The following is a 24,185-nucleotide window of genomic DNA, read 5'->3' on the forward strand; positions in this document are numbered from 1 at the left end:
ATCTTTTCAAGAAAGTGCTTAAAGATGAACATTTTCTAGAGGATTATGGTATTGTTACATGAAAGACATTCAGAGAGTGGATTTATCAGCCCAACAAAGGACTTGCTACTTTTGAATTGTTGCGGGAGTTTGAAGAGCGATACAACCAGTTGGATGCATTAGAGCAAAGAGCTCTAAACTTAGAGAAAGTGGATTTATTCTTATAGGCGATTGATCTTGTACTTCAGGATGAGTTGGGAGAGTTGCTAGAGGATCGTACGCAACTTATGGGATTGAAGACGCATTGGCGGGATGTTGTCCATGCAGTTTTTATACTCACAAAGAGGCGAAGATAGAAGACTCACTTGCAAAATGGGATGCTATCAGCACCAGGGATGCCTTCTTTTTCCACGACCTCTTCTACTTCTCCTGTTGCACCATCCATTACTTTTTCTATTTTTAAGATTGTGTCTATGTCTATGCCTATTTGTGCTGCGGTTGTTAGACCATTTGCAAAACCGATTGTCGAAGATATGATGGAGGAGATATCAAAGAACTTAAAAGACTTACAAATCAAGGTGTGTAGAAGGGAGCAGTAGCCGCTTAGTCCAGCTCCAATTTCAAACCCAACTTCTATCTATGTATATATAGCAAAATCTCAGGGAGTCGAAGCGCTTGTTGAGAAGCAAAAAAGAGATGATGACGAGTCTGAAGGTTTGAAGAGGGTGACTAGGAGGAGTGATTCAGTTTCTCAGTCTTCTTATTTAGGACTAGAGCAGAGTATGGCTGATGTTCAGAAGCTGAAAGTATAGGAAGATTAGAAAGCCTCAAGACAGAAGATTTGGAGTCCAAAAAACAACCTAGATTCAAGTTTCTTTTCGACATTGAAACGACTATGGACTTGAAGGAGATTGAGTAGATTGATTCTCATGAGAAGATTCTTGATGGCCTTCATGATGGGCTTCCATGCTCGGATAGTATGATCTTTCAGTATTGTTGAAAACTAAAATTCAAGAGTTGTTATATGTCTCATAGGTCCATTCTTTGGCGATGAATTGCAAAATTATTGATTTCATGCTGCAAGAAAATTTGAGTGCTGAGAATTCTCAACAAAAAGTGTTATTTGCTGAAATATTTTAGCAAAAAGATTTACAGGGTGTAATTTTTTTGTGTTTACTAGGGTATTTACAGCAAGGGCTGAAATTTGGAGGTTGTAGCAAAGAAGCCAGAGTACGGAAAAAATATAAGATAGTTGATAAGAAGGTTAGATTGCCTTTGGATAGTGAAGAGGATTTGCCAATGTTTATGCCATTTATGGAGATGGATATGGATATAAATGTCAATGTGGTCAAGGCACAAAAAAGACATGTTCCATTGAAGGAGAAAATAGAATATGGAGTCATAGGATTGTTTGATGATCAACTAGTCAAAGAAGAGGATGCTATGGAGAATATTTTTGTAGGAGAGAAGACCAAGCCAATGGATATAGTGATGATCTACGAAAACTTACCCACTTTGATTTGTCCATATGATCCAGGAGGATGCCATTATAACCCATGTTAACTTACCTACTTGTCATATTACCCAGATGATTACCCATATGATCCTGGTGGGAACAATGCTACAAGTGGTAAATAAGTTGGCACATGTCAGAGGATGTGTAGGTTTGGAGGGGGCGGATGTTGTGATGCTAAGTGTCTACCACTGCGAACTTGAGGGTGGAGTTTTTATCCAGGAGTTTGAACTTATTAGTTAGCATCATTAAGAATTTGTTTTCTGTTGTGTGTGTCTTTTTGTTTACATTTTCCATGATGCACGAGCACATGTAGATAAGCTAGGCACATTTTATTTAGTGCATTCATAAATTTTGTGTGGAAGCATCGATTGATTGTTTGCATATCATGGATTCAACTTTGTATTTCTTCTCGAGCGCATGTATGGTTGATCATGGCATACATTTCTAAAAGCATGTTCTCTATGACACAATGCGTGAACAAAGGCAATGAACTAAGGGATGAAGCTACTGGATAGCATCCTACTCTTGAAAGAGGCTTCTCGAATCTTGAGAGAGGCTTTATGAATTTTCGTTCTTGAATTTTTGAAGAGAAGACTACTTGTATCTTTGAAGAGGCTTCTTGTATAATTGAGGAGGCTTCTTAGAATCTTAATGAGAGATCTATGCCTTACTCTATCTCTTCTTAAGTTTCTTACTTAGTGTTCTTGCAACAAGCAATTCTCATGAAGGAGGTCGTCCGTCTTGCAAAGCATCCTTGCGACGAGCAACTTTTCGTGAACTCACTTGCGTATTTCATGCGATACCATGGTGAAAACTACAACATCTCAAAGGTGATGATCAAGGTTCACTTTGGAGTCATAAAACTTGGAAGAACTCTTTATCCAAGCCATGGACTATCTATGTTTCAAGATTCCTCACACCTTTTCTCATTTTGAGCACAAAATGTTGGTAAAGGCATGGGCATTGGGATAGGATGAATGCTTGCCTTCGCTCTTCGATCCACACAAGTTTGTATCATCATGAAGGATCACGAAAAGAAAATCACAATAAAAATAAATGGAGATCCTTAATGCAGATAAGGTGATGTCCTTAGAGGAAACAATTGTTACTCTTTTGGCATGAGTACCACCCAATATTAATGTTTCTATTCTCCTTTATTTACTTCAAGTGGGGTGCATGCAATAACTAGTTCTCATGATACTAGACCAAGAAAATAGTTTGAAGCTCCACTCTCTCATGAATAAACACTCCCAGGTGCTTCAATTGGGGGTATTAGCAGTAACTACTTATCATGATACTAGACCAAGAAAATAGTTTTAAGCTCCACTCTCTCATGAACAAACACTCTGAGGTGCTTATAGGTTGAAATGCAAAAGTTAAAAAGAAGGGTAAGGAGAAAAAAAAAGAATAGGTCGAGGGAGAAAGACATTGCTTATCATGAGGACAACAAGACATGTTCTTGGAAGGATTACCAATAATCATCAAGGTTTCTCCACCTCGAGGTATTCGAGATAGTTTTGTATTCCCATACTATCGTGATAGCCCCTCGTGTTTAAGAATGGATTGTACATTCATGGGAGGGCTATGCATATGATGCAAGACTAAGTCTACATTGGTGATAACTCTTTCAGCCTTGTTCATGGTACATGTGAAATTCAAATAATCTAAGCAATAGAGCTAGTGCCTTAATCTTGGACATTCTCTATATCCTAAGCCTTGGCTACAATTTGCAAGGATCAAAGAGAGTGTGTTATTGGTCACCTTTTGGATGGGACATGCATGATAGCTAGGCAAACAAACACTAGCAATTAGAAGAGCCTCTATATGGGCACCAGCATGGGTAACAACCACGAGTGTTGGCAATGGGGTTCATGGGTTTGCACCATCTAAGATGTGTTAAGAGGTGTCTCGAGGATGGAGAGACATGACCCGTAGATAGGTAGATATGAGTTATTGGATACGTGGGCTTGGGTAATACGGGAAATAATAGTGGGGGCTTGGGTAATAAGAAGTGACCATCATGATCACTTCTTATTAGCATCCTTGTCGGTGTTATTATCAACATATATTCTTCTCATAGTCTAAGGAGGCATAAGAGTGTGCAACAAAAGAGCACAAAGAGAGAGAGAGAGAGAGAGATCTTTGGAGTGTTTGAAGAGTCAAAAACCTCATGTGATTAAGCATGGAAGCCTTGGGCAAAGGATTAATGAAGAGATCTCCTACATTGTCCCCCTTGGGATAGTAAGCCATCGAAAACTCGAAATACACAATCTCATCTTGAACATAATGGTATTGAACCTAGATGTGCTTCATATAAGCATGAAACATAGGATTCTTACCTCTAGTTGTCTACACATAAATGAGTTAGTCGTATCTATGGAAAGTGAATCTCTACCAACATATGATGGACCCACATCGCCTTTGTAGCAGTCGAACGAGGATGATATTGTTGTGGATTATCTTATTTCTCAATGAGATAGCTTCCAATCGAAGGAAGAAAGGACGAAACAAAACTTGTGGTGGATCATCAAAGGTAGCTATCTCATCGCTTCTTATTTCTCAATGAGATATCTCCCAATCGAAGGAAGAAAGAAAACTTGTGGTGGATCATCTGAATCCACCTCATTTACAAAGTTGGAGTCACTCTATGTAGAATGAATGGCCTCCTCTCCATGCATGATCTTGTAGGAGCGAGTCCTATGTAAATAGTATAGAACATGCAAATCAGCTCTCCAATGAGCTTGAATAGGAGTCTTCATGAAAGGAGACAAAAAAGCCACCACAAAGGAAATGCCTAATTGAGTGGGAATAAAGCTAGATCAAGGAGCCAACAAGGGACATGTACATTGTTAAAATATGCAGGATCTAGAGCATGGCAGATATGGAGGCTATGGAGGTTGAAAAAGAAAGAAGAAACTCATGAAGACATTGACCTTGATAAAGACAAATTGTCACACAAGTGAATTAGGTTCCAAGATTGAGACTTGGACTCATCAACACAATCTTATGTATTGGTAGTGACAAGACACTTTACTAGAAAGAAAAGAGTACTATCATTGCATTAGAAAAAGAGTGCAAGTACAATGCTTTATAGAAATTGAGTGGTGGTACTTTCTCCTATTGTTCATATGGGATTCTAGTCCTGAGCTCTCACTGCTCCTTACAAAGGGACCAAAGTAGGTGCGATTGTAAATATCTCAACACCCCTCCTCAATCACAACGAGAAGTACAAAGTGTGTAGATGCTTTTACTGAAAGCAACACTTACAAAGTGTGGGCACACCATAAACATGGCAAACTCTAGAGGCTGTTGCAGAAAAGGCTAAGTGTGGTTATCACAAACATGATGGACATCTAGAGAATGTAGTAAGGGTCTCACAAAGTGTACAGAGGTTGTAGTACAACGCTACATGAGGAGTTTACAAGTTTATGTCCGAAGCATTAGGGCTAGGAAATACAAGCTAAAAAAGTCTATCTGAATAGAAGGACTGATGAGGTTTTTCCTTCTCCTGGTGATCTTCTTCTTCTTCTTTTTCCTTTGCTTTGTTTTCTTCTTCTTCTTTGACTGCAACTAGATAGGCTTTTCCGGACATCTTTCTTAGATGGAAAAACTTCTCGTGTGTCCGATCATTTTGTAGAAGTCACAGAAGAGCTGATCTTTCTTGCCTTTGTACTTGTTTCCAACTTATAATGCATGTTCATCTCTAGAGGTGCTTGGTTCTTCCTTAGTTTTAGCTTCTTTTTCTCCTGTAGCAGTGATGCTTGGATATCAATAAGTTGTTGATATATTATTATATTCAGGAGGCAAACTCTTAAGTAGAACACGGATGCAAACATCTTCTTCCATTTTACTGTTGATTCCTATAAGTTGGGTTAGAAGTCATTTCATGTAATTTAGATCTGTGGTAAGTGACGTGTTGGACTTTATTTCAAGCTTGAAAAACTCAATCAAGAGACCATACTTTGATCATTTAGGCTGTGCACCAAACAAGGTGTTAAGTCTCTTCCATGTATCCTTCGAAGTCTCATAGTTATCCACATGGTGGATATAGGTGTCGTCTAGCTCCAGTTTGATAATGGCCTGAGCCTTATCATCGTTCTTTTGCCAAGTGATAGCAAGATTTGCATCACGAGGCTTCTTTTCTTTTCCAGTGGTAATGGCCCAGAGGCCCTTCTTCATCAGGATGAGATTGATGCGGGTCTGCTAGGTGTGAAACCCAACTCCTTTGAAGTGAGTAGTTGGAGAGACTTTGCCCATGTTAGAATGGCGGGAACAACAACAAATAAACTTCAAAATTATCATATTTGAGCAGTAGAAGAGTTGGTTGAGATGTGTCAAAAGATACAAGTACTAAGAGCACTAAATGAGTGTCAATGGACACTATGTTTCTTCCTTGATTCTTCCAAATTGGCAAAATCCTTCTAGTTCTTTCAAATCCAAATCTTCCCCTTCTTGATTTGATGCTAGGACAGTAGATTGAAGTGGCAGTGGGTTGTTCCAGTGGCAAAAAAGAAAAAATGATGAGATTTTTGAGCTTCAATGAAGTTTGGCTATGGCTTCTTGGATTAGGGTTTTGACCCAGCCCTGATTTTTTGTTGATTGTTGGAGCTACAGTGAATCACTTTTAAAACTTTTTTTTATCAAAATGAAGCTTTAATGATGGGCTATGAATGCCCTATGGTGATCATCAACATTGCGACATGTAGCGATGGTAACTGTAGTACGAACGACAACATGATTATTTTGGACAGCGACCACGAATTTCATCAATGTTGGGATCTCGAGTGGCCAATGTTAAGGTGTCAAGTGATAGGAATCTTCTGTTTGAGAAAAGGCACAACTCTCTAGAAGGAAGCTTCCAAAGATATGAGTTCTATGATGAGATATGAAAGCTCCAAGAGCAATAGGTCCTGTTTGGCTATGGCTGCCACAAGGTGATTGTGAGATTCAAGTGAGAAATGAGGGTTATGCACTCAACCTAAGTTGGACTAAGATGAAGAGAAGCTGAGAGGAGTGAAAGGAGATCTAGACCATCCTCAGCTGAGCTTTGATTCCATGTTAAAATATGCGGGATGTAGAGCATGGTAGATGTGAAAGCTATGGAGGTTGAAAGAGAAAGAAGAAACTCATGAAGACATTGACCTTGACAAAGACAAATTGTCACACAAGTGAACTAGGTTCCAAGATTGAGACTTGGACTCATAAACACAATCTTGTGTATTGACCGTGACAAGACACTTTACTGGAAAGAAAAGAGTACTATCATTGCATTAGAAAAAGAGTGCAAGTACAATGTTTTATAGGAATTGAGTGGTGGTACTTTCTCCTATTGTGCATATGGGATTTTGGTCTTGAGCCCTCACTGCTCCTTACAAAGGGACTAAAGTAGGTGTGATTGCAAATATCTCAACATAGAGGGTAGCATCCGAAAGGGGATCACTTGTTGCCAATAACTTGGACTCGGGGTCCTTGGGGCAAGAAATAGGTCGATAGTTGACTATACGAAACTCTGAAAGTAACTTGATATATCTATGTTGGGAAATGAAAATTCCTTGTGCCATCTCATAAATCTCCAAACGATGGAAGAAGTGGAGGATCCCAAAATCCGTCATATGAGCTCTTGGTGCAAGATCACTCGAGTCCAATCAACCTTCTACAAGTCCCTCCTTATGATAATAAGAACGTCATCAACATACAAGACGATCAACACATACTTGTCTCCCTACACAAGAAAAGAAAGAGGTTGGGAGACATATATCTCCTCCCCCAAGATGCCATTCAAAAGTTTGACTTCATGTCCATCTGATAAATTGGTGAATGGTGATGAACAACTAGAGCCAAGATAGTTGAATAGTGGAAATTTGAGTGGTAGGTGCAAAGGTCTAAAAGTAATCTAAACTTTCCCACTTAGAAAATCCCTTAGCAACAAGTTGAGTCTCGTACTTCTCCAAGGCCCTTCCAATGCCAATCACCTTTTTTTCCTTTGGAGAATAAACGAGCTCCCAAGTCTTGTTTCCGTGAATATAATTAAGCTCAGCTTGCATAGCACTATGCCAAACCTTCTATGCAACACCTCGTCAATTGTAGGATGCTAATAGTCCAAAAGAAGCTTAGACATAAATGCATAATTAATTCAAAGTGAACTATCCTGTTGGGCTTGAATCTTGATAGATTTGCATGGGCCAAGAGGTGCCTCAATGAAGTGAGCAATCCTTGAATCGCGCATCACGTTTTGGTACCAACTAGGGATATTGATAGGCTCAATCTATTGCAAAGGAGATTGAGAGGCCTGTAGTATCTGTAAAGCCTCCCTTTGTGGAAGGGAGTTCCTCTCACTAAGGGAGGTAAATCCTCCTCATCCCATGAAGAACGCTATGCTTGTGACGGCTCAACCTCCCTAGAAGAAATTTGAGGAGAGGAAAAGGGGTAGAAACACTCCATGAATAGGTAGTGGAAGAAGAAGCGATCAAGGGTCGAAGGGGAGAAGGAGAAGAGGAAGGAGGGGGAGCACTCAAAGATGAAGAAGGGGTGTCAAGGGAGAACCAGGAAGGAAGGAGAGGGGTTGATCATGATGGGTCCTCTTTTCATATTGTCCACATGTACATATGCCTTGCATCCAAATATGTGAAAGTGGGATACGGAAGGCTTCTTCCTGAAGAAATCCTCATAGGGAGTCATATCCTTCAATGCCAAAGTAGGAGGCATATTGCGGATATGTACACTATTAGCTACGACCTCATCCCAAAGGGAATGGGGGAGATTCCTATGCTGCCACATTGATCAGGCAATTTCGAGCATGGTCCAATTGCCCTGCTCTATCACACCATTCTTGGATAGTATGTTTAGATGGTAATACTTGAATTGACTACTTGATCCTTGCAAAATTGAGAAAACATATTACAATAAAACTCTTTTCCATGTTCTACTTGTATAGTACGAACTTTGAAAGAGGTTTGCATCTCTGCAAACACCCTCCACTCACAGAAGTGGGAGTACACCTTGCTCTTGTACTCCAAGAAGTAGGACCATACATAATGGTTGAAGTCATGGAAAATCAACATGAGATACATAGCCTTCCCAAGGGAGGACATGCCCGTAGCTCTGCAAAGGTCGCTATGAACCAACTCAAGTGCTGTTGTAGCCCTTCGAGCAACAATTTGTGGATGAGAATGTCTATGTTGCTTGCCCCCTCAAGAAACTAGGGCATAGAGTGTGAACTAGAGGAAAATCTCAGAGTCCCTCCACTATCTTCTTTTCAGAAGCTCGTCTAATAGTGTAAGGTTTAAGTGCCCATATTGAGCATGCCAAAGAAGTTCAAGTTCATGCGAAGACCATGCCGTAAGGGCTATGACCGTGTAAAGTCCATCCTTCTATATACCTATCCAAACAGCAGTTGTCATAGATGCATCCTCCACAGTGACTGCATCATGAGTGAAAATGACTCTTGTACTTGGATGTGTAAGACCATAAATAGGAAAGAGATTAAAGGTCAAAATTGGTATGTAAAGTACTTTTCCTGAAGAAGTATCTTGATCTAGCAGTATGAGAATGGTCACCACTTTCCATATATGACTAAAGAGTTATCACCAATGGTGAAAAATCCCCTTATATAACTCACGTCTTGAAGCCAATCTTAGTATTAAGTCATGTGGGAAGAGGTCGCACTATCCAGGAGCCAAGACCTCTATGAAGAAGAAGAAGCACGTGTTGTATTCTCCATCTCAAACAAGTATACAAAGATGAATACATCGAACTTCAAAGAAGCAAGCTCACTCAAAAGAATCATAGCCATGTCCTTGAAATTTATAGTCCAACCAATAGATGCAACCTCATCTCTCATGTTCTCAAATCTGTTGATGTAGTCCTTGATGATAGGAGAATCATTGACATTGAGCATGTGAAGTTTCTTCTCAAGGGATATATGGTTTCCAAATATCTTTTGATGGTAGAGAGACACTACCTTCTTCCACACCTCCATCCTAGTCTTTAATTTTCAAACCCGCATTAGGAGAGAATCCATTAAGCTTATGAAAAGAAAATAACTTACTCGAAATTTGAGCCAATCCCATACGGCAGCATGGTCCATCGATGATCCCAATTTGGGATCATCCAGGGCACAAGGTACTGGATGGGAAAAAAACTCCCAAAGGTCAAAGGTATCAAGAATGCACTCCACCTTATATAACCATAATGAGTAGTTGGAATTATCCAAGCCATCCTCCTTGGTAAGGAAGAAAGTGTGAACACATATACTGAGGATGCCATAGGAGGCATCTTGAGACCAAGGTGATGGGTCTTTTGGGAAACATGGAGCAAGGGGGGAGGAGAGTGCTACTATAATGGACTTGGTGACCTCTGTTTTTCATAGTATTTTCAAGAAGGATTTCAATAATCTGGTTGCCTTTTAGAGAAATGATGATAACATTGTTTCTTTGAATCATCAAAGCATGCAAACTAGTGATAAGACATCTTTTGTGACTATAAAATACCCACAAAACGTGCATTTCCTAAAGACAACCCCCTCAAACATTGAAATTAGCTAAAGGTTGGAAATAGAAATTATGTAGATGGTGAGTACGTGGAGATCAACTCTCGCCTTCACGAAAAACTTGTGTTTGCAAAAAGCACTATGTATACTGCCACCAACCTATTATGGATTGTTGCTTGCACCAAGAACAATTGTGTTTGTTGATGGAGACTATTGCATGCAAGAAGAATAATCGTGGCTGGTGATGGAGATTGTCACATGTAGCAAAATGCTGATGTGGACAACTCTGTTTGCAGTCTAAGGAGTCCCCTTAACTTCAATCACCTATGTGTTCTCTCTTTTGGTGATGATACCATGTGAGAGTGCATAATAGAAGCAAAAAAGGAACATAGAGAGAAAGAAAGAGAGAGAAAACTAGAGAAGGAAGAAAGAAATTTGCACTAATTGAAGATGGATGTTGAATACAATAGGGTGGATTGATCAGTCCTTGTAGTATCCCATGGTGTCAATGAGGGGACCATACCATGCTGAGAATGATGATGGCAGTGGCACCAGAGATGGAGGAGAATTCGGTTGACAAAGTGTGCTCTTAAAACCTATAGAACATAATGATGGCCTAAGAGTAGGGATTAGGTATAAATAGTAGAAAGACTCCAAAACTGGTTCATTGCTTTTTGGGGCTAAAAATATGGTGAATGTGCCACTAGAAATTTGAAAATTATAATAAATGCAATCCAATTGCACAATAATATTGCAGAATTGATGAGTGGCAGTAAGATGTTGATGTGGCACTATTGATGGTGACATGGTGGTTGCAATGTTATAATAGGCACCAAAATGTCTAGAAAACCTTTAAAAAACATAGGAAAAGCACAATGGTGGTTGCAGTGTGATAAAGAGCTCCAAAATGTTTAGAAAATCTAAAAAACACACATGAAAAGCACATTAAATTGGTGGAGCTCCATTGTCTCCACTAGACTCTAATAGGATCCCACAACCAAGAGATGAGAGGCCTAACAAATCCTAAAATATGCAGGCTAACAAAAGGGCCTTGAAAGATGATTGGTGCAAGTATTTTTTGAACTCGTTCTTATTCTTATTTATATGAAGACTGATACCTAAAAATATGCAATGAACACATTGAAATAAACTTTCTATCGATTTTTCCCAAGCACATCAATGGTTACATGGATAAGAAACCATACATGGAGCCTCAATTTTGAGGCATGAGTTGCACCACTATTTTTGTCATCTCTTGATTTTTATTGGCTGGTTGTAAAGGGCACGTAGGTAGTAAGTTAGGTCGAAGGTGAAAGATGCCAGCCTAACTAGTGCTTACAAAACCAATTTACTTGAGTGAGATAGAGTGAAATTTCATGGATACAGATAGAATCTAGAGATACACGAAGGAACGTAGAAGTAGCAAAGGTGGCTCTTTAGGTCTCTACTCACACTAAGGTGCGAAAGCTTCAGGACCAAACATGATTAGATACCCTGATAAGCCATGTGATAAATGATGAGCGTTCATTTTTGGTCTATGGATTGGAAGCTCTACTAAAGTGTTTAACATTCCACTTGGGGAATATGGTTGCAAGATTGAAACTCAAAGGAATTGTCAAGGGCTTGTACAAGTAGCGGAGCATGTGGTTTAATTCAATACAATGCGCAAAACCTTACCAGCCTCTTGACATAGAGAGGTGGATAGGATTAGTTCATTAACAAGCTACTCAATGTTAAAGGAAAATTTTCACCCTTCTATACACAAGTATAAATATGAAGATGTACCCCTCAGATCAACCATTACTATTGGTGTGTTGAAGATAACTAGGCATTAAGTGTATTCTAATGACTCTTAAAGCAATATTGTTATGTGGTCTCATAACATCCTCACCATGCATTAATGCCATTTTTACATTTTTATGTTTATAATGACATATCAATGTGTAAATGCATCGATCTTTTAAAAGATGACTGAGTATTTCGAAAATCTTCACACTACCTATTAGGGAGTTGTTTTGTTGGAAAGAGCACTAATGTGTCTCTCTCATACCTTTCTTATATCACTTGGGATTTATGGAACTTTCATTTTGAACATGTTTTCGGTGATATCTCTCTCATATTGTAGCAAATATAATCATTTAGATTGTTTCTCTTTAATTAGATATGTTTTCCAAACCTATGGAGGCTAGGATTCATCATTCCCACCTAAATTGTTCATAGAAGTCACTTCACAAAATGGATGGGCTTTGCTTCTAAGAAACTTGAATAGATTTTTTTGTAGGTGTCATTCTTCTTAAATTCAAGTATTTTTGGTTTATAACATAGAGAAAAAAACAAGTCTATTTTTGTATACTACCACATTTGTGAAAGTGTACAGTTATAGCTTACATTTATCCCACCATACTTCACCCAAAAAGTATGAGCTAGAGTTCATGGATAAGGGTGAATTACTAACCATTGAGTTTTTAATGAATGCTCCTATCTTGGGCTAATGGTTGCACCAAGAGCTTAGTAACATACCCAACTTGTTTATAGTCATGCATGTCATATATGGTTGTCTTTTGTGTGCAAGCCTTTGATTGCATCTTACAAGCCCATCTAGAGCAATATTAGATACTTTTTGTCTATTTATTTGTCCCAAATCTTTTAGGTGGAGATTTGTTTCTATATTCTCATCACTAGGCACATTGCTTTCTTCCTTTCTAGACAAACATTTATTGTGGTGGACTAAAGCAACTTTATTGGGCACACTTGCAGCACTCAAATGCACATTTGCAGTGGTAATAAGTATTCTTTTGTCATCTTAGTCGTTTGATCATAACCCATTATACAAAATGCAAATAGAGTAATCAAGGTAAGTAATCGATGATGTTCTAATATCTTTCTTAACTTCTTAAAACTTTCAATGCATGCAAAAAAGAGGTCCAAGCAAGTAACAAGTGTCAACTTGCGACTAAGTCACTAGCTTACCTTGGATAGAGGAAGGGTTCTCATTATGAAAACATCTCTAGAGGGCCTAGGACTTGTCACCTAAGACTTACATCCCATGAGAAATGAAATCCGTCTCACCAAGGAGAGACTCATGAGAGTCTCATGATATTGCACTAAAATCACTATCACTATGGGGATTACTATCATCGTCCCACTTTGACTCTCAAATGACAAGCATCTTCACATGCATGAGTAGTAGTAGTAGATGAGGTCCAAGATCCACACCTCACATAAGTATTGAGTTGTGTTGCCACCAAATTGCAACATATTAACTAGTGGATTATTACCTTTCGCTTGGCTACAAGCATAATAGACTCTTTTGGGTCTCCCTCTTTTGAATCTCGCTAGAATATTTATAGGTTCTCAATAGCTGTTGGTTCAATTCATTCTTATTTCTCATGGTTAGTTTTCTACAATGCCATGGCATCATGAAGAGCTTAGCCATTGTGATTGAGGAAAATGAGAATATAGAGATAGAGGTGCATGTAGGGCAACAAAAAGAAGAGGAGGTAAAGGAAGAGGAAAAAGAGGTAGAGACCAAGGAAAAACAAGAAGGGTTAGAAAGTCACATATTGCAAGATCCAATGGCCACTTTAAAATAAAGATTAGCCTTTTAATGTCTATACAATACAATCACATATGGATTGTACATGTTTGATCAATGTCGACTCATATTGTATGCATTTGTCCATGGATAGACTGCAAGTATGTGCCAAGCAAACATCACATGGGATAACTTACAAGCACCTACTTAGCATCGCCTAGTAGAGCCTCAAAGACTTCCAACATGGAAGTATGCCGAGAAACAATTAAACATGGGCTCATGGATTATGTATGAAGCACTTCAAGTACAATCTCCATAAGGAAGACAAAGGATGCTAGCAATAAATAAAGTGGGTTAATAAGTACACTTGTGAGATTGTGTTTTGTGCTATCTCAAAGTAGAAATGCTTAGCAACAATTAAAGGAGTTTGGGAAGATCCACCAAGTTATGTCCATGGAGGAAGGATCTTTTTTGCAATATGAAGAAGCCATCTGACGAGGCCTATCTATCAGAGCTATGTTATTACTAATTGGATATGAATGAAATTAGTAACCTTCTTAGAGTAGCATGGTTTAATTTTATTTGTGTGAGAGTTGGGAGGAAAATGTGATAGACATCAATATTTTTTAGGAATTTCTAGTTACAAGGACAAGTGATTCTTTACAAGTACAAAATGGTATTCATCTTAAGCAATTTCATTAATTTCGGATTTCACGTGCTTTACGTTTACGAAGATGCAATGCATAGTTGAGAATAAACCTAATGCTAGTGTCCTTGGTAAGAATGGAGCGAAGTGCTTCCCAATTTGAAGTAGTGATTGGTGACCAAAGATAGAGAGAGGGCCATACAATGGCAAAAGAATGAGTGGATTGGCATACAACTTCAGGAGTGTCGATGGATAGTTCATTGCCGTGTGGCATCAGCTGTCGAATTGAATTAGTTGGATGAGTTAGATGGGTCTAAATGTTTAAATGCTCTACTTGTAGAGGTGGACATAGGTGAATAGACGGTAGAGATTGATGAAACATTTTTTGTGTAAGGTCTCTTCCATAATTTCAAGATGAGGAGCCTTCATCAACCTCATTGGCAAAGTGCCCACACTTGTTAATAAAAGATGGCCTTGAGACTCACATTGTCACATTCACATTTGAGGGATGATGAGAGATGTATTGAAGATTGGATAACATGTATATTCTATGGACAAGGTGTGTGAGTGTGTAGGATTTTGAACAAGGAAACTTGGAACATGGATTTGCTATTGTATCGAGTATTCTTGTCAAATTATTATATATTGTAATGTATGAGTAAGAACTAGGAAGATCAATTTTGTCTTAGGATTCTTGTCTCATTTATGTTGTGGATTTGAATGCCTTGTTTCTTCAAATGAGTGTGGTGGATGTCCAACTAATGGATGGCATCCCTAGTCTTTGTCGAGCCATTGTTTTGTTATAATGTTTGAGTAGGTACTAGGAGGATCAGTTTTCTCTTAGAAATCTTGTCTCCTTTAAGTCGTATATTTTAGAGACTAGTTCCTTACAATTAATGTGGTGGATATCCAACGAATGGATACCATCTCTAGTCTTTGGTAGTCTTTCTATGGTCTTCTTGTTTATTCCTCCTATTAAACATGTGTTCCATTAGTTTGTTTGGCGAAGCAATACAAAAACTGAGAGAACGGCAATCGACTTTTCTATAAGTTGGTTAATAGTTTGGTTTTGGTTTTGGTCATTCATTAACTTATGTTGTTGCATGGAGAAGTAGCGACTTAGGTATGTGGATGGCCACTTGAAGCTTGTCCTTGAACAAAGTGTTTTTTTGAAAATATGACCAGTATGTAAGGTGCCCATCCTAATCCTGAGGTCGATATCCCATTGATTGATTGTTCTGTGAAACTTTGGTGAGGAATATCATATGTGCCCAAATTTTATCTTTGCTATGCGAATTTCTCATTTTTAAAAATGTTTTGTATGTTCTCAAATGTCGTGAGTACAAAGAAGTGAAGTAAATCAACTATAGAGGTTAACGTAGAAATGCGCCTGTAGCAGTGTAGCGAGTTTAGCATGATACAGATTCCACCTAAAATGATAGCATTATGTTGTGCACTGGAACCATATCCATAGATCCTTCAGCCAACCAATTAGTTGATGGCCGGTGTTCTTATTAAGCTTGGGCAGAAATTAACGACTAAGAGAGAGAGGCCATGAGAAGACAAGAAGGAAAGCTAACGATGTTCTTGATGCGCAAACCTTGCGAGTTGTAATTCAATGTATTTTTATCGACTTGCTTATGTTTAGATTTGAAGCGGTCTGTTTCAAGGAAGAGCTTTTAACGATGCCGGCATCTTCGAATATGTCCCCGTCAAACGATCTAAGTTACGTATGGGATACGTTTAGTGTGAGTAATGCCCCGGAGCTTACGTCAAAATAAACTTGATAAAATATCAGATAGCGAAAAGTCCGAAGTTTCGTGTCAGTTTGCCAGCAGTTCCGGGATCGGAAGGATAAGGGCGATGCAATAATGAAAAATGAGTTTTGTCTCTGCATACGGTGGGTCGCACACAAGCAAAGGGTTAGAGGGTGACTTTCATTCATGTATAATTATTACATATGAAGTGGATGAGCGGTGCGGATCGAGATATTTTGTGTGAACAGGACTTGACGATGCTGAGGTTAGGCGAGCGACTTTAAATTCAATACGATACTGAGGTTATGCGAGCGACTTTAAAATCTATACGATGAACCTTGGAACCATCACACACATGGAAGAGAGTGAAGCAGGCTCGACTCCCCATATTCACGAAAAATGGATGCTTAGTGGCAAGTAATGGGCCATTTAAAATCTTGTGACTAGAAGGGGTTTTAGTCCTAAGAACGACCAAATCCAGTAAAGTATTCATGGCAACCTCGACCTATTGAGCCGAAGGTTTTTGTACAGTCGAACTAGTGGCGACGAAGGGTTTGCACGTGACGCAATAATTTGGCTTGTGGATCTGCTTAAAGAAGGCTACGACCTGGACGGAGGCATGTGAATCGATGATAAAGTAATGTTATGCGCCATATGAGCCGCGTGGTTGGACGAATAATGAGTGGTTTGTCTTTCTTGACGAATTCGAATCGTCAAACGTGCCGATTTGCGCATACCCACACAAAGATGGCTGAAAAAGTTGTACAGTCGCCTCGAAATGGATCTTTTTCTTGAGAAGAAGACCCTGGAAGGCGCTTCCGCTTCCCGACACGCCTTGAAAGGCTACAATACACTCACTGTACAGTGGGGCTTCACCTTTGAGAGGGAGAGAGGTACCGATATATTCATGTATGAGATGGAGGGAGAGGTACTGATATATACATGTATGAGAGAGAGAGAGAGAGAGAGAGAGAGAGAGAGAGGATATATGGACAAAGTGAAATGGGAGATCGACAGGAGTACAAATTTACAATGCATATGAGAGAGAGAGAGAGAGAGAGAGAGAGAGAGAGAGAGAGATGCGCCCGGACCGCGGACCCATAGTCCATTCTCGTCTGCTTTTTGTCCAGCTCTCGCTCTCCATCGACCCCCCCTCCCCCCTGTCGTACCTTTCATTATTTATACAATTGCGCGCCAGCCGTCGCGTTTCCCCTACGACACCACATTATATTGTAAGCTCACCGCAATGCCTTTGTGACTTTAGACGTAAGGGGGGAGAGATGATGAGATCACGCTTTGTCTGTCTCGTACATGTCAGTCATTGCGCACTGGATCACCGATCATACTTTCCCCTTTGTAAATTAGTTCAAACTAGTCCCTCTCAGCCCCTGTACCGTGCTCATATTTATCATGTGCGTCCATTATGACCAAGCGGACTAAGTTAAAGGTAGTGGGTTTGATGCAGTGTTATTGTTGATTAACTAGTATCGTAATTAGCGCTTTTGATAATGTGTCCTCTGATGTAATTTAAAACTTTGGCACTCTGAAGTGGACGACAAAGTGGCCGGGGAAGTGGGGCCGCTCGATGGTGGAGGTAGCGGTGGCGGCGGCAGCGGCGGCGGGGGAGGCTCAACGGACGATGAGGATGGCGAGGTGGACTTCCATGTGGACGACGGGGATGATCCGCAGCAGGTGCAGTCGATGATGATAGACCCGCTGGCGGAGGAGCAGAAGATAAAGGAGCAGCTGATGCGGCGCTACAGCAGCTACATACCCAGCCTGAAGCAGGAGTTCCTCAAGAAGAAAAAGAAGGGCAAACTCCCCAAAGAGGCCCGCCAGAAGCTCCTCGACTGGTGGACTCAGCACTACAAGTGGCCTTACCCCTCGGTAAGTCGTCAATTCCCTTTCTCGTCGTCGAGAATTGTAATTAGGGTTTTGTCTTTATTTTGCTCCCTGATTCATTAACATCCAATCTAGGGTTCCTTCAATCATGAAACTCGTAATCTTATGTGCATGCATACACGTACGAACAAAACCTTTAAAGATGCTCGAACGGAATTGTGACATGAAGTGGACTACTAAATGCTTGCATGCATGACTTAAGGGTATGTAAGTGACCCAGAATGAACTCGTAAGAAATGTCCTAAATAGTTTAGGGTTCATGGCATGCGTGTATAAACTAGATAGAAATGTCCAGTCAGTAGCTACCTACATACACAAACAACATGCATTTAAATTAATATGTGACTTACACACAAAATACAACTAGTCGTTGTGGAAACTTGCAGTTAACAATGTCAATTGGATACAATGTTGTGTGTGTGTGAGTGAGAGAGAGAGAGAGAGAGGCTCCATGCTAGTGTGTATATTGATGAAACCTAGGATTAGGATAATCAATGTTTAGTAAGTAGACACTTTATGCATTGAGCCCTCACAATGATCTACACTACAATATTAGATTGGACAAAACCACAAATAGTTGTAGCTACAAACTAGTCAACCTTTCTAAAGACGTAAACTACACGTTTATTAGTATAGCATGAACCATCCATCATCTCAAGTATTCATCTAGAAACATAATGAATCCCTTTATGTCACATGAACAAACTTCAAGCAAATGTACCAGTACTAGATGTCCCAAATTGCTTACAGTTCAAACTTTCCATGTCCCCTATTAGCATCATCAAGTTTTGGCAGAATCACAATTTGAAAAAAAAAAGGTACTTCACTACCTATGCTATCTTGAAAACCATGCATTGAGAATATTCATAGTCAATCCCAATCAAAAGCCTTCAAGATATTGTCAAAATGCTCAAGAGGCACAAAGAGGGGCCAACTATCTATATGACCACATATACCCATCTATACACAATAACGAAAATTTATCATGGATCTTAAATTTAAGAAGAAAACTTGCTTGCACGTATTCACATAGGTCTATCAATGAGGTGAAAGAAGACAATCCATGTATTGATTGTAAATTTTTCATTTCACAAAAAGCATTAATTATATGTTAGACCCTTGTGGACAACATTTACTTTATGGATGACAAAGAAGTAGTCCTGGCTTACATGAGGTTTGAAAAACTACCACAAAGCAATAATCAGCCCCAAATAGCATAAAATCATTGACTACTAGCTTCAAATGTTGGTGAAAAGACATCCAAAAGGTAGAAAGACTTGATGACTCAATATGAGGGACATGCCTCATGTGAAAACATAGTGTTTGATTCCCACAAAATACAATCATGCTAGATATAAATTAGCTTGTCGCTATGGTTAACATAATCTCTTAGATCCAAATGTAATTCATATAACTTAAAAGAACTTCCAAGAGTTGAAAAGGAACTAAATCAACTATAATAATGGACCACAAAAAATGTTCCTTATTGGTTAAATAGTAAGAATATCCTAGATATAATCAACAAATACTAATCATCAATGTGTTTCCCAAAAATGCAAAAACAGAAAAGATCTCAAAGATAGGAACAAAAACAAATAAACTTTTTGTTAGGTAGTATAATTATAAGTATGAATAGAATAGGTGAATGTGTAGCAACACAAGTAAAAGTCAAAATATTAATATCATGTAACAACATTGAAAAAAAAAACCCAGGTAAGTAGAGCTAGATGGAAGGCACATTTCAAAACTTTTTAATGTCGATGATGGTAATATAAGCTAGCTTGAAGTACGTTTTGTAGGTGAGTAGTATCGTGGTTGAGGTCAATTTGTAATTTGGAATGATAGGACAAAAACCATTTGACATATGATATTCTGTTATTGCTCTCATTGAGATTTTGTAAGTGATGTATAGATACCAGATTCTAGTACATTCCTACTTGTTTGTTTGGAGGTTCAAGTGTGATAAATGGTTTATCGATAAGATGAGCCATGCAATGTATGCGAAAATATTTATAAAATGAAGCATAGTAAAATAAGGATTTTGTCATGATGGAAGACCATGGAAGTTGGCCTTTATCATGTGATACTCTCGTCTAGTCTTTAAATTTATCACATTGTGTAAAATGGTGGAAGTGTGAAGAATGCAAGGCACTAATCATAGTAGTAACTATGATGTGATTGAGAAAATATTGTAACATACTAATCCTAGTTTCAAATCGAGGTTTGCTCAAATATGTAAACCATCCGGCTATTGATATACAAGTCAAACTTGCGCTAGGCTCAAGATTCGTTTATATTATGTATATTGTTGAAGTATTTCAATAGTTTGTCCAACATGATTTTGCTCTATGGATTGCTTGTCCAAAATTTTGAAAGACTATATCATTGTTAAGGTAAATGGAATCTCCTCAGACTTTTCAAGGTAGCACATAGCTTTGGTGTACAAAAGATATGGATAATAATATGGGAAAAAACATTAATAACATGCAATTTAACTAAATTTTGGGATTTTGACAAGGCTGACAAGGGTGACTAAAGATAGCCATGCAAGTTAGGGATCCGTATTATTAGATTATTAGAGTCATCGAGTTTCCAAGTATTGGTAAGACTCTTGGATTTACTGAGATGAGTCCCAAGTAGGACCTTGCTATTCATTAGACATTGAAAATCAAAGAATCTTACATGGGCTGCAAATGCAAAAAAGTGTATTGCCTCAAAATCTACTATGTTGAAGATCTACCAAAATTTCAATGTGTTTTGTGAATTAGAAGTTTCTTTAACATTTTTTATATATTATTTCTAGAATTCGGATTTAGTTAGATGGGTAAACATCATTAACATGGTTTGGCTCTAGAAAGAGATTAGAGAAAGTGACAATACCTTGAATGTCATGGAAGGACATGAAAAGAAAAAAATTGGAAAATTATAGTTTATGTTTGAACAATTCAATGTATTTAAGAGAAATAAGTGCATTTGATAAAAATAGGAGAAATAATGAATACTCCTCTTGGGAGGTTTTAAAAAAAAAGATATGCAGTTTGTTTTAAAATTAAACTTTATCTTTCAATAATTCCATTAATATTGAAGGGAAACAATATTTATCTTTCCAAGAACATAAGAGTTAGTAGGAAGATCTATATCATCATCCATGAGGACTTAGTTACAAGCATTTACATTGCTAAAATGAATACTCTTTAGAAGGAATCTCTCAAAGACAATGGATTATTTTGTTAATACCAATATGAAAAGAAAAAACACACAAACAATAGAGGATAAGGTAACAAATTTCAATATTACGACAAGCAAGAGAATGGAAGAATTATGAAATAGCCATAAACAAGCCATGAAAAGCTAAATTATAAAACTATGAAACAATAAATACCCTATCTTTCATAATGAAACAGGTCTTTGAGAAAAGAAATAAGAATGGGAGTATAAGAGCAAGAAAGAAGACAAATGGGATCTCAAGTGTGAGAATTGAACCTTTGTTTATGATGTGCAAAAGATGCTCTCTCTATTCTTTCTTGATATCATAGAATCCTTCTTTGCCTAGAGACATAAGAAGTAGCCTCCTTTGGTGTTGCTCTAGATTTCTAGCTCTTCTCTTAGCATCTCATGTCTTAGCTCAAACAAAACAAATGGTTTGTGGGTTTGCATTTCAAATCACCAAATGTGTGTCTATGGTCTAGCTTGTTAGTGTGTGTGTGGGAGGAAAGTCTCTATACTATTAACATCTCCAAATTAATGATAAATCAAAGGTGTGTGTTGGAAGGACATCAACTAGTAAGATACATCAACCTTGAGATGATGAGTTGAAACGGGAGTCTCAGATCCACAAGTGTATGCTCTATAATTATTTTGAGATACTATGTGGATTTTGGCTGCCAAAAAGTTGATTGCTTAGTGGATATAATCATTTCATGGAAAGTACTCCCAGTCCATGGTAGCCATGACAAGGCGAGAGCATGTGGTGGGATCAATTGAGAAGGATGGAGGGTTATAGTGGCTTATAAATCCCATGTTAAGGTTTTTTAATGAAAGGGGAGAGCACCTAGGTAATGAAACAAAAGAGGAAAGAGAGGTGAATTAGAGGATATTATTAAAGGAGAAGGTATTGTTTTTGGTGGAGAGGGAGATAGATGAGGTAAGAACATAAAAAGAGGGATTTGATCATATAGAGAAGCAGATAAATTTTTGGGGATTAGAGAATAGAAATTTTTGAACAAGAAAGGGCTTTCCACATAGCACAAGAGTGAAGCAAGAAGAGTATGAGAGGAAGAGAAAACATGGAGACATCACCTTGTCCATTGGTCCATGCATACAAGGTCTTCCTTAATTGAGAACAAGGAGTCTATGCAAAACTAAGAGACAAGCTTTGTTAGTTCAAGGGTGCTTGTTCGAGATTTGAGGGCCTCGTTTGCAAGTAGAAAGAAGAGTTTCTATCTTCTGAAGCTACAGAGAAAGCTTTTGGAATTTGCATATGGTTGTTTTTTGTGAGTGTAAAGTTTAAAGTTTTCTTTGGTTGCATCCAAGCTCTTGCTTAGTGCTCTTGATGATGTTGCTAATGTTGGTAGATATTGTCACCTTATTTGTGAGTCTATGCATGCTCCTATGTTCTAGAGGCTCTTGCTTAGTGCTCTTGATGATGTTGCTAATGTTGGTAGATATTTTCAACTCATTTGTTTCAAAGTATGATGTCATTTCCTATAAGTAGTAATTTATGGTTGCTAGATTATTTTATTGTTGGCCAATTTCATTTTTTGGCTTTTGATTTACGACCAACCTGATCATACTTTTAGCCTGTTTATGGCTAGAGGCTCCTCCTCAATTAGTTGATTATATGTACATATGTATGTTTTGCTGGAGGAGGAAGCCAATGCAAGTGTCTATATAACTACTGAATTAGATTATTTTTATATTATCTTCTCTTGATATATCAATTCCATTTCCCAAGAATTCTTTTGAGCTCTCTTTTGCAATGTTCTTTTCTTTTGTAGTTTCTTCTTTTTTCTATGGACTCTCATGTTTTGTAGTTCATTAGATCAAATTTACCTTCTTCCATCACAACACCCACTTCTGACATGGTATTAGATATCTATGTTAGGTCCTTGAGTGTGGTTTTGGGCTATTATAGGTCTAGGTTTTCATCTCTATGGTCTTGTTCAAACCTATCATGACTGTCACAACTACTGATTCAACCAAGGTGACCTTATGCTTCAAATTTCTGCATCAAAATACAACCTCGAAATCCTACATTGTGACAACATCACTTTGCATTTTAATGATCAAGTTTTTTCTTTGCACGCTGAAAAATTATAATTAAAACTAGTCTTGTAGCAAGAAAGCCACTTCTGTGGCAATTTGGACCCTCTAAAAAATACCATTCCTCTTTAGGGAGAAAGATTAAGAGGAAATGCTTTTGAGGAACTTTGACCAACACAAGATAGTAGTTGAAAAAAATAGAGATCTTATCCGCTAGAAACTATATATTTTTATATCCACCTTTTAGATCATTTTTGCAAAAAATTGAAAACTTTTAGTGTTTCCAACTCACATTGTTTTTGTACTACGTCTTGTCTAGGCATATGGATTCCATTTCTTTATCATTCTTCACAATTCTCCTTTCTACTATTCTTCTTATTATCTTTTGTAGTGCCTCTCTTTTCCTCTCTCTTGTGTTGTGCAATTCATTACAACAAATGTGGATGCTTCCATTGCTCCACCCACTCCAATCATGAATTCTACTACGAAAGGGTTGGATAGATAGTTGTGAGTTCTCTTATGAAGAGGTGATATATGAGGTGCTTATTATCCTCATAAAAGTGTGTACATGTCTATGGGCATGTTGCTACATTTATCCACCTAGTAGGCGCAGTTGCATATAGACATGCATTCTTTCACATTGATAGAACTAGCTATAAAGTCGAATTTATCATAGATTTCTATGTTTTCTTTTGACAATAAATGTGATTAGATTAGTTCACTAAAAAATGTTTTATGTAGCATTATTTTTCTTCTCTCAAAGACCTAGATAGATGGTATATGATGAATATATTTAGTTCTTTTCCATGTTATAGATAGATGCATCAAATAACAACAAATCCCCTCTATAAGAATGAAATACTTCCACATCAACATATTTTTCTTCTATACAAAGGAAGAGGATGAAATGAGTATCCTCTTGTGAAGATAGTACAAATGGCTTTTCTTTTGAGGCATGTGAGAGAAGGTCAACATAGATTAAGGTTTCATGCTGAATTTATCTTACTTGTTATTGAGAACCTCTAAGATTAAGTGTCTTTTGTATTCTAAAGCAATAGGTAAGTATTCACTTCTAATTTTATTTATAGATAAATGGTGAC

General features: G+C 38.1%; 1 protein-coding gene across 4 annotated transcripts in view; it reads left to right on the plus strand.

The window, feature by feature from the left end:
* LOC148034502 (uncharacterized) overlaps positions 1–24,185 on the plus strand; it is a 135,243-nt gene that overhangs the window by 14,561 nt on the left and 96,497 nt on the right. For all 4 annotated transcript variants that reach the window (XM_087679449.1, XM_087679448.1, XM_087679446.1 and 1 more), the window contains one exon: positions 17,471–17,808. In XM_087679449.1, the coding sequence (XP_087535575.1) occupies positions 17,471–17,808 (338 nt within the window). The remainder of the gene's footprint in view (positions 1–17,470; positions 17,809–24,185) is intronic.

Source organism: Lygodium microphyllum, chromosome 6 (genome assembly GCF_053477565.2).
Source record: "Lygodium microphyllum isolate KBCC chromosome 6, Lygodium_microphyllum_v1.1.10, whole genome shotgun sequence".
Lineage (NCBI taxonomy): Eukaryota > Viridiplantae > Streptophyta > Polypodiopsida > Schizaeales > Lygodiaceae > Lygodium > Lygodium microphyllum.